Source organism: Crocodylus porosus, unplaced genomic scaffold (genome assembly GCF_001723895.1).
Source record: "Crocodylus porosus isolate Cpor-Errol unplaced genomic scaffold, CroPor_comp1, whole genome shotgun sequence".
NCBI lineage: Eukaryota > Metazoa > Chordata > Crocodylia > Crocodylidae > Crocodylus > Crocodylus porosus.
The window spans coordinates 13,171,801-13,184,042 of NW_017728920.1; the positions used below are offsets into that span (position 1 = coordinate 13,171,801).

The window sequence follows — 12,242 nt, forward strand, 5'->3', positions numbered from 1 at the left end:
GATATACTGCATTAGTTTGCATGCTTTGACATCTTTGTGTTTGCTGCTCCTGGTTCCAAACTCTTGCAGAATGGCTATATCACTGTATGCACTGTTTTCCTAGTGTAGAGCAGTGCCTGTTTTGGTGCTTGATTCCACATTTCTTGCAATTTGGTGCTCTTTCACCTGTAACCTAATTCCTTGGGTTATCTATGAATCTTCCTGGCTTGGTTTCTGGTTTCTCTTTGTTCTTTTGCTTGCTGTTTACTTGGTCTACTATAGCCGTTTCTGATTTCCTTCCATTATTTGTAGAATGTGGAGAGTAACTTCTTCTGCCTGGACCATTCTCACTGCTTTGTCTAAGGTCAAATTCACATCCTCCAAATGTTTTTTCTGTAGTTTCAGATCTCCAGTGCCTATTACAATCTGATCCCATATGATAGACTCAGTTAGATGCCCGAAGTTGCAGTCCTGGCTCAACAACTTCAGATATGTTAGGAATTCCTTAAAGGATTCACCTTCTTTTTGTATTCTTTTGTGAAATTTGTATCTCTCAAATGTCTCACTTGTTTTTGGCATGCACTACTCTGCAAATTTCTAACACGGTCACATAGCTTTTTCTCTCATTCTGGTTTAGCTATTTTAAAGACATCAGCAGCCTCAGGTTTGGCTATATTCTGCTCATCTTATAGATTCATAGAATCTATGAATAATCTTCCTTGGCTGTATACCCTGTTGCTTACATGTACATGTCAAAACTTCATTTTTTCCATGACTCAGCAGCTTTACCTGAGAATTTCAGCTCGTTGGGGGTTTTCAGATGTTCCATCTCTTCAGCAGTTCTTGCCTTCCTCTTGACTTTCTTTGCATCCCACTTCTGGTACCATGTAATGATGACAGCTGTTAAGAAGTACACTTCTTTATAAAAACAAATATTGTTTATTATTGTCATTAAAGACTAGAGTGAATTTTTTTGCAGACAACTCTTTACAACAACCAATGGCTTTGTCTCCTTTCAATTGTTTTCGGGCAATTCTGATTAACAAAGTAAACAGATTCTATCTTTTAGTTACCCTAGCTATTCTCTTAAAGACACGGTGTACTATTCCCACACTCCCCACTCCCATCTGTGCCGCTGTAGCAGGGCCTGATCCATTGGGTTCACAAGCCATAACCAGTCTTCAGATTAACATGACCCCAACTATCCAATCCACAGAGTAAAAAAGTTGAGCATCATTGCTCTAGGTTGGTTTTTTTTTTCAGTTAGTCATGATTAGTCGATTGCAGCCTGATGGAAAGACTTAGCTATCCAAGAAAGTTAGTTGATGTTAAGATTAGTCCCATGATGATATGTTGCAGGTAAAGATCAAAGGCATTTTTCTGATTCCGTTTCTCTGTCAAAAGCAGTGTAAAGGAAAGAGGCCAGCTCAGCCACAATCTGTCTGGCTGCAGTAACACCAACACAATTTGTTCTTTGTTTTCAGTCATCCTGTGGAACCTGACTGTTTTAAGGGCCTTTTGCACCAGATTTTCAAAGTAATGGATAAGCATGCCAAATGGGCATTCAGCATTGTCCTCAAGTTTATGAATCTCCTTGACCCTCTCAGAGTGTTCTATTAAGTATCTTAAACTTGCTTTTTTGGTCATCACCTTGGTCAAAAGTATGTACATGCTTCACATTCAGATATGTTATTCCATGAAGATCAGGCAGCATTGAGACTCCATGATAAAGGACAATATTCCAAAGGCAACTTCTGCATTTCACTTAAACTTACTCATTCTCTTGCCATAATTGCTTTCCCTAGAGGGGGAGGAAAAGCTACATAATTGGACTGACTCTGAAGCTCGGTAATATTACATTAATGGGTACATATCATTTAGATTGTCCTCATGAATAGATAAGCCTCTTGGTTATGAAAAGCTGCTCCAAAGCCAGGGTCTTTCATGAGAAAATGGGTAAATGTTTTGTGTTCTGTAAGTGTTCTGTTGAATTTCGGTTACCAGCTAGGAAGTGTAGCTTCCTTACTAACTCTTAAAGTTTACCCCATGAATTTTCAAGTCTGTTTCTGAAATGTATCAACAAGTAATAGCTAAGGACTGCTTTGCCATTGTAAGTTATCTAGGGTGATTCATGGAGCCAAAATTAGTTTGATCCTGGTTACACACTTTCTGTGTGTAAAGTCTTAAAGAAAATAGAACTTCATTTAACAAGCTTACCTTACTTGCAAGTTAGCTTCATTCTCAAAAATATAGTATTAGTATTACTGGGGCCTAGACATCTTGGGGTGTTTACTAATTGTAACCTAGAAATAAATGAATGCATAATTGTTTTTCTAAGAAATGAATTTGCTGTGGGGAGTATTCCAGAATTAGTTTGATGCAAGGGTGGAAGTTCTGTACAGAGACATCCCCCATGAAAACAGGTTACAAACTTTGAAGAACATTACCTCCCACTATGACACTGCTTCTGTTTTCATCAGACTGTCCCACTTGGTCCTTTCACAAAGCTGTTTCAGATTTGGGGACTACCTATACCTACAAACAAATGGTACTGCCATGGGCACACACATGCCTCCTCCCTCACATGCCAATATTTATTAAACCTCAAAGTCCACTTCTACAGATACAAGGTGGATGGGAATGTATACATGAGGTAAATTAATGCCATCCTTAGTATATAGGCTAGGGACAGACATTCCAGGGATCCTGGTTTTCTCTGATTAAAAATTGAAAATTCTCTGATTAAAAATCCAAAATCTGTGATAAAAATTAAATTCCCCCTACACCTCCCCCAGCACTGCTGGTGCCCCTCACTTCCCCTGACAGCCTCCTCAGCCCTCCTGATGCCCCTCACTTCCCCACGACAGCCCCCCAAACCACACACAGAGGCATAGACATGCAGACACATGCGGCTGGCTACACGGCTCTGTGGCCATGGCTCCAGTGACAGTAAGGGATGGTGGCTGTGGGGGTCGGGGGCTCACACACAGTGGCCATGGCCACCACCACACTGCCACTGCCACCCTGTGGCTGGCCACACAGCTCTGCAGGCATGGCTTTGTGGTGGCAGCGGTGGTGTGGGGAATTTTCGCATGCAGCAGCCACCACCACTGGCATAGTTCCAAATGCAAGTGGTAGTGGTGGCAGCTGCCATGTAAGAGCCACCTATGCCCCTCACCACTGATGCAGAGCCATGGCAGCAAGCCATATGCGATTCCCCCCATTCCCCCTCCCCTCCCCTGGCCAGACTGCCAGGTGGCATGTGAGCAGCCCACACATATCGGGCACCACCACAACACATCCCGAGTCACTTTCCCGCAAAGCTGTGAAGCCGGCTGTGGGAAGGCAGCACAGGGCATGCTGGTGGAGGTGGCCTCCATATGCAAACCCCCTGTCAGGCTAGCCAGCATGTATGTGACCCACAGAGGGGTACCTCTGCCCTCACCCCCAGCCCTGCTCCTGGGAGCCCTAACCCCCAGGCCCTGCACCCCTGCCCTCACCCTCTGGATCTGCTCCCAGAAGCGGTGTGCTGCCTGGGGCTGGGGGCACCCCCCCCCACACCCTCAGCCCCCAGTGAACTTACCCAGCCCTGCCCCATAACCCCCAACCCCCACTTACCTCCAGGCTCTAGGGACAAAGGGTGAGTCTGAATGTGAGCTCAGCCTTGGCTGACTCAGAGGCCCTGCCCTTCCCCCTCTCTCTGCTCCTCCCCCTCCAGGCAGGGTTGGGGGTTTCCTGCCCTTTCTGCAATGAGCTCTTGCAGGCTGTAACTGTGCCAGCCTGCAAGAGCTCTTTGCAAAAGCAGAGAATCTATGCATTTCTCTGCAAAAAGGGGAAATCCACATTTCCTCCGATAAAAACAGAGAATCTATGGTTTTCTCTGTTTTTTCCATGGGAAACAGAAAACCCAGATCCCTGGACATATCACATAAACTAGTTTTAGTGATCAGAAACTGGTTTAAACCTGTAACAGAACACAAGTTCAGGGCACATAAACCAATTTGAAAATGGCTGAAACCAGTTTGAAATAAATGTGGTTGAATGTAGCATTGGACTGAACTGATTTGGCTCAAACCGGTTTATGCAATGTCTGTTGCAGACCCCTTTCTGGTTTAAGATAAACCAGACATCCCAGCATCTCTGCATGCTCTCCAGGCTGGGTGGGGTTCTCTGCTTCACAGCTCCACAGGGTTGGCCCCTCCTCTCTGCTCCCTGGCTGGAGCTCCAGCAGAGACTTGCAGGCACAGCAGGGTCTGCCTGGCTTCCCCCTGCCATACTCCCACCTCACTGCTTTCTGGACAAGCAGGGATTCCCCCTCTCCCTCCCTCCTATCTCTCACAGTACTGACCCCAGCTCCTGGACCCTAGGCATGTGATGTCTCTGTGTATGCATGTCTCCAATTTTACTGGGACAGGGTGACAGAACACAGTGACCATTTAGGGCTGTTTGGAGATAAGCAACAGGTCAGCTGGTAAGCTGTTTAAGAAGAGTTTTAGCTAATGGAGAGAGACTATTGTTTTACTGATGAGGTGATAAACATTGCTATCAGCCCCATGCTGGCTTGCTCCCAAGTCAGTTTGCTCAGATAGTATAAAGAAACAAGGTAGGAGATTGATGATGTGGAACTTTTCAACAGATGCATGCACTGCACATACCCCCTTGCCTCAGAGTGCTGGCTGAGGTCTGGCAACATTCCTGCCTCTTGAGCAGCTAGAGGAGAAAAGCCTGGGAATCCATTCACAGCATCTGATGAAGTTGCTTACAGAAGCCTCTTGTAATCAGTTTGTCTATAAAGTGTTATTGTGTTATGCCTTCTGTGAGATTGAGACAGGGTTTGTAGAATGGTTTAGAAATTACTGTTTCTGTAACTTGCAATTTCCTGGACTTTTCATGATCGTGTTGGTAGGAAGCTCACTTGATCTTAACATTAATTAAGAACATTTATTGTGTAGAGTATATTTTGAATGATATATGTGATATTTATTGTAACACAATTCCACTCCACAGGACCGGGCCCAAAATCTTAATGAACGAAGAACAAGTACTACTACCCTCACAGTCGATGTGCTAGATGGAGATGATCTTGGACCAATGTTTCTTCCTTGTGTGTTAGTCAGCAATACTCGTGACTGCAGGCCACTCACCTACCAAGCCAGTGTGCCAGAGCTGACTGATCCTGTAAGTATCCTGGGTTCTAGATTGCTTCCTCTCTGTTACCTACTGGTGTCATGTTTTTCTATAGGCAAATTTGAAAATATAATTAATTATAGTTTCGTTATCATGGTGCCCAATTAGAATCAAACCTTTTATTTGTAGGGCTGAAATGGAATCTTAAGTTGACAGACCCTTCTCAGAAATCATTTTCAAGTTTGCAGGTGATAATTTACCAGAAATGAATGTTGCCATTTAGATAGACATCTTCAAGACTTAAAATGGAAACGAGTATATCCTATCTATTTGTATTCGCTTTCTCTGAGCATGAAAATATTACAAGATTTCTTTTGGAATAGAGTGTGAAATTTTAGTCCCATAGATGTCAATGGCAAACAGATCATTGTCAGTGGGGCATGATTTTCACCCTATGGTAATCATATTGCAGTGTATGATTGACAGGGTATATTCATACTCCCTCTGAATAGTAGACTAGTTACTTGGGTTCATACCAGACATGCTCTTTCAGAATAGAAATTGCTTTTAGCAAAAGCTTAGTAGCCAACTGCCTTTAACTATCTCTGCTTTAGCCAGTGTTGTTTTAAAATAAGGGAGTCTGCACAGATTTTGCTCTGAAATCAACCAACTTGTCTTAGCTAATAATATTTATGCAATCTTATGTAGTCCAGTCTTCTGTGTGTATTTTCTTAGTATTTACAAATATTATGCTTACCACTAGTAGCTTTGTAACTATAGGGACTTCTGATATGTGAGCTTGAACTAGCAGAAATTTAACATTTTTTATAAGAACTAGTTTTATGTTGCTTGTAGTTTAACTCAACTCATGCTCTCAAAGAAATGGGTTTGGATTGCATTTATTTGTATGTAAGTAGAGCTATTTTACTGGAATTGCATCTGCAATGAATTAATCTATCATTTTTCTAAAATATTCCTCTTTGTTTTACCAGGAGGGTCTCCTTTGTTTCTCTTGCCTTTACAGTTTGTAGTCAGTGAACCAGGAGTTGGCTGAACACAAGATTCTAAAAATATAACAACAAAACTTTTTTGAATTTTTTTTTGGTCAGAATCCTAAACTAATTATTTTACTCCATCAACATTTATTGTGATACCACCTAACCACCTATAAGTCAGAAATTTACTGCTAGCTATGCCTGTGATGTTATTGATGCTACTTGCAAACGGCAAACCTTTTTACTATGCAAACACAGTTAAAAGCAAAGTTGACAGTCTGATGGAAATGGTGAATAACAGGACAACGTTAAATACAAATAAACTTCAAAGCCATATCTGTGACACAATATTAAAGATTTGCAAAAATCACAGGCCAATTTAAATATTTCATTTTCATTACAGATCAAAATAAAACTGGCAGTTCAAAGAAAATGGCAAAGGACTAATCTGTAGTAAATAACCTGAAGAACACTTAAGAATATTTTAACTCCCAAAGTTAAGGATGCACCAATAAAGATTTTCTTGGCTGATACTGATTGCCAATTATTAACCAGCCATATCAGCTGAAACTGATCTGATAGGAGATTTACAGGAATACAGCCCAGGAGCTTGGAGAGCAGCCTCCTGCCAGTAAGTCTGTGAGGTATAGTGGGGTAGATCAAGGCTCCAGCAGTGATGGAGGAACTGGAACAGTGCTGGGACTGGGGCAATGGTAGGCACTGCCCAGCCAAGGTGACTCCTGAAGTGGGGTGGAGCTGTGGGTGGCTCCTCCAGGGGAGTGCAAGGCCGTGGTAAGGGAGGAGCAGCTCCCCACCACTGCATACACTCCAGGGGGCACGTGGGGGTATATGCCTCCCCAGCTTTGTGTGTGGGGCAAGGGTGGGCTAGCTCCTGCAGGCTCAGGGCCAGAGATTATGCCAGACTCTTCCCAGTGGGGGAGGGGGGGAGCTGGGCAGGGGAAGGCAGCAGCGGCACTGGGGGGGTGACTATGGGGAATTTTGAGGTGGCTAATAACTAAGCCCCCCCCATGCCATCACTGCTGCCACCTGCCCCACGCAGCTGAGCCCACCCCAGCGCAGCTCCGGTCCCGCCCCCTCCCCGCTGGGAATTGGCTGGTGTAGTCCCTAGCCCTGAACCCACAGCAGGCAGCCTGCTTTCACGCCACACACAAGTCTGGGGGGCACATGCGCCTATGCCCCCCAGATGAACTTCCTACAACTCTGATCCACTCTCAGGGTCACATACACTGCCGTGTATCTACTTCCCCCCCTATGCCCCCTCCCTTTCACATTCTTACTGGCTGGCTGGTGTTCTGTAAGCTGCTGAGCTACTTTCAACATTCCCTCTAAGCTCTGTGGTGTGCAGCTTAGGGGGAATTCTGGCTGCATTGCTGGCTATGTGCGTGCTGTAGCTGCACATATGCATGTGGCATTTATTGGTGACATGGGCCAAAAAAAGCTGATAATGATAATTTTACTGTTATCAATGCTGATAGATTTGATATGTGACCAAAATATCAGTGCACCTCTACCTAAGTTTTAAGAGATCCACTGCCTTTTTTTTTAAATAGGACTGTTCACTTATTTTTAAGTTCAACGTGTGTTAAACTTCCAGCAGAGTATGCTATATAAGATGTTCTGGGGTTGCCTGTCTCTTCTGTTAAAGCCAATCCACTTTGCAGGAAGTGCATGGGCAGGGGGTGGCGGCACACACGTGCATCTGGTGACTAAAGCATTGGTTCCAGTCACTGCTACAGTTAATACAGAGCATAACTGCTTCAAAAGATATGATTAAGACACTACTTTGGGGTGAGTCTATCACATGGTAACTAATGGCTTGTCTCCTAGGAGATGGCAGATATAGTTTCCAGTTTCAGAGAGCTGTAACCATTTAAACCCAGAGCATCCAAAATATTGATTAATTAACTAGCACTAACCACTGAAAGGTGGGGATAGGTAGCCCAGCAGCAGATGGGGCAGGAAACAGAAAGCAAAACAGGAAATATGGCAGGGAACATAGGGAAGCAAGATAAAGATTTTCATCTGGTGGAGAAAAAAAAAATGTTTCTTTTGCAGTGAAGAGCAGCCTTCCCATGCCTAGTTTAGGTTTGGGTTCCTACCTGAAAAAATGAGCTATCTATTCAATTATTGCTGTAGCTGCTTGTACCATAACTATTCTGCTGATAATTACAGAAATTTAATATCCATGTGTTGAGTCTCATTCCAGCACAGCTAGGTAAGTTCACCTAAAATGAAGGGGGCGGGAAAGCAGCTTTCTGGAAGTATACATGTAGTAACATTTCCAATAATGTTAGATTTCATTTGATAATATAGCAAACTTGGACACTTGAATCATTTAGGAATATTTTAGTAAGTTGTCTTATTCAGTACCCATTGATATTAATTGTGCGTGCATTAAGAAGATCAGAATTTACTATGCTTCAGTATTTTAACCCTAAGCCTTGGCTAGGAAATGATGTAAAAGACAAATTATTATTTGGAGGCTTTAGTGGTGATCCCTGTGTATTTTGTTAATCTTGTATGACCTCAGGTGTTAGTTCAGCATTTCTATTTTTTATTGATTTTTATGCTGAATAGTACAGGAAATATTCATGAATCCCAAGCAATAAATTGTAAGCTTGAATTATGTCACAGCAAATGGAAATGCTGCATATAAAAGGCAGGATGTCCCACTGAACTGACTGAAAACATAGCTTTCCTAAGCATGGTATTAAATAGGACTTGTAAGAATTATATTTTTGTTCAGTCTTTAAAGATTAATTATCTTTAGTTGGCTTCTGTCAATGACTTCTCTGATGCAAACCCCAGATTATCTTTCTAATATAATTATTTCTTTTAGTAGCTCTCAGGCAGCTTGATGCATTGGCAACATGGAAAGAATCCACATAAGGTTCACTTTGTTTACTTTGGCTGAAGAGATAGAAGAGGCAGACAAAATTAATGGGCTGCTTTGTTACAAATGAACTGATTTATTTTTTTCTCAAAACAATGTAAGAATTTGTACTATGCCTTCTAGGTCTCAGATGGATTCATGTGATGTTAAATATGCTGGAAGCTGTATTTAGGGTTAAATAATTAGCATGTTATATACATGTATAAACAGGTTTTGTATCCTTTCTACTCATAAAGACTGAATGCAAAGCAGCCAAAACTCCCAATTTTCAGGGCAAAGGCAAAAAGGATATATCTGATGTTAGCCTTTTGTTCCTTCAGAGTAAATATCTATTTTATAAAAGTGTAATGAAAAGACACCCCTCCAGTCAGTCAAGATATGTCAGTGTAACAACTGGGTTTTGGAAGCATTGAGGACTTCAGGTAAAACAAATTCTATAAGTCATTTCTAGAACACTGTCACTAATGCTTTATCTTAGTAAAGTACTGTAACTAACTCTTTAGCACTATAAATCAGAGTTTAAGGTAGTATGACCATCAATATTAAAAATGTCATGTGGCTACAGAGTACTGCAATAGCCCTGTAAAAAAAAAAAAAAAAAGGAGAAAAAAAGAGTCAAAACAAGGGGTACTTTGCCAGAAAGCTCAGAGCTGGAGGACGAAAGGAAAAAAAAAAAAGAATAAGGGTCTCAGCCAATGTCCACTGAAGTCAGTAGAAAAAATTTAATTGACACTGGTTAGCTTTGAATGAAACCATTAACTTCCGTGCAAAAAATTAAACAGTACAAGAGTTGTGCTTATCCATGCATTGCACTGGGGTATTGAAAATACTCTAAATTACTGTAATAGATTGTCCAACAAGTTTTGTTGCCTATTACATGTGTACAAATGCTTTAATTTTAATTATTTAAAGTGCAAGCAGATTTTGGCCTAGCGTTTTATTTAAATGCATTATAATAGTGTTTATATAATACAGCTCTCCAAGCTGCTGGGCTGTATTCCTGTAAATCTACTATCAGATCAGTTTCATCTGTTATGGCCATTATTCCTTGTTAGTCCAGGAGGCGCTTGGGGGAGCCGGGTCTCACCCGTTCCCCTCTGGTCCCCCCTGCTAAGTTTAGAGACAGCCACCAGATCCCCTCTCAGCCTTCTCTTGTGAAGGCTGAACAGGTTCAAGTCCCTTACCCTCTCCTCATCAGGTCTGCCCTGCTGTCCCTGGATCATGCGAATGGCCGTCCTCTGGCCCCTCTCAATGCTGTCCACATCCCTCCTGAAGTGCGGTGCCCAGAACTGGCCACAGTGCTCCAACTGTGGCCTAACCAGTGTCACATAGAGGGGGAAGATCACCTCCTTGTCTCTGCTTGTGATGCATCTGTGGATGCATGCCAAGGTGCGGTTAGCTTTACTGACCACGTCCTCACATTGGTGGCCCATGTTCATTTTGGAATCAGTAATGACTCCAAGATCCCTTTCTGTCACTGTACTTATGAGAAGGGAGTTTCCCAGCCTATAGGTAATGCTGCTAGTTCTTACTGCCCAAGTGCAGTACCATGCACTTGTCAGTATTGAATCCCATCCTTTTCTCCTTTGCCCACCCATGTAACCTGTCCAGGTCCAGTTGTATCCTGTCCCTCCCTTCTAGTGTCCCCATTTCACCCCAAAGAAGGGCTAGTGGGGGTGTTTGGGAGGAATAGGAGGAGCAAGCAGGGTCTCAGGGAGATTGAGGGGCAAGTGGGATCTGTGGGGGGCAAGCAGGGTCTCAGGGAGATTGGGGGGCAAGCAGGGGTCTCTGAGGGTTTGATGCATTAAATGGGGCTAGCAGGGTCCACAAGGGAGTTTGCTATAAATTCATGCTCAATATGAACCTGGCAGACCTACCCTCTCTCATCCCACCCACTGCTCCCTCCACCCCAACTTACTTTGATCAACTTCCAGCAGTGACATGTGGGATGGGGAGTTTGGTGGGCTTGGAGGTGGCTGGATGGTCCATGTGGGAGAGAGACAAGAGATAAAAATTGCCTGGTAATCGGGGTGGGATGACGTGTAGAGGAGGAAAAGCTCAGCCCCAGGGCTGGGGCTAGTGGCTAGACTTTCCCAGTCCTGGGAACCTGGGAACTGTACATAAGTTCTGTTAGATCATATCTAGTGAAAATTATCTAAGTTAGACTACCTCTGAGGTACAGTTAACTTGGGGCACAGACAGAAGCACAGCTTCATGCTGTAACTCAGCCTGCTTTGCAGGAAGTGTTCTGAATTACAGCGGTCTCTTGTACCAAACAGAAGTTCACTGTTGAATCCAGGGTGGGGGGAGAATCTGGCTTCTAGCCTGTAGCTGCTTTTCCCTAGAAATAGATCCTCCTCTGTCCCATTCCATGCTGTTTTCAGACTGGGAGGGGGACAGGGAACAGAGGGAGCTCCTTCTAGGGGTTCCCTAGGTGGTGCTGGAGGCTGGGATGGGTGGTAGGGGGGTTTAATCCACATACTTTACCCTTCAGCATGGGATGAAAAAAACCTAGAACAAACTCCCTCCACCCTTTCCCCTGTCCCATTCTGAAAACAGGGACTGGTTGGGAGGCAGTGCATACAGACGTTATTGAAGATGCTCTGTTTTGATATGTATACATCTGAACCCTCGTGCAATGAGGGTTCAGAATTTTGCAGGATTGAACACTTTTAAAGCAATTTGCAACCATGCACTTCTGCCTGGCCACTACTGTAGAACACACTTTGAGGGGCCAGATCAGGTGAAAATTGTCACTTTTGTCTGCATCCCTAGATCAGGTAGGCCATAGCTGATTAATTTTAAATTCCTGGACTTCTGTACAATTGTACTTAGATCCCAACGTAGGTCAATAAGAGTGTCAGGTCTGCACCTGGATGACATAAATTAGATTGCGTGGCCATTTTTAATACTATCCAACCTCTCCTAAACCTCCCCAAATATCTGTAGCTAGTCTTAGTCTGAAAATAGGATCGTTTACATTATTAGCGAGTAGTATCTTACCCCGGTTTTTCAGTATCTGGTCGCGTGTGCTTAATCTAGCCATAGCATTGTTTTATTGCATCCTTGTTTTTGATTTTAAAATTATTACTTCTATAACTTTGTATGTTGTTGTTAGGAATTGTGGAAGAAATCAAACTTGGCGTTGTGGTTGAATCAGAACTGACAGAGCCAGCTTTTCTTTATTTAAGGCTATACTGTGATCACAGGGAGAATTCCATACAGCA

The 12,242-nt window shown here is 43.1% G+C and overlaps 1 protein-coding gene across 3 annotated transcripts in view; it reads left to right on the forward strand.

Annotated features, from left to right (window-relative positions):
* Positions 1 to 12,242, forward strand: part of PCDH15 (protocadherin related 15) — a 904,082-nt gene that overhangs the window by 352,220 nt on the left and 539,620 nt on the right. For all 3 annotated transcript variants that reach the window (XM_019538590.1, XM_019538589.1, XM_019538591.1), the window contains one exon: positions 4,987 to 5,157. In XM_019538590.1, the coding sequence (XP_019394135.1) occupies positions 4,987 to 5,157 (171 nt within the window). The remainder of the gene's footprint in view (positions 1 to 4,986; positions 5,158 to 12,242) is intronic.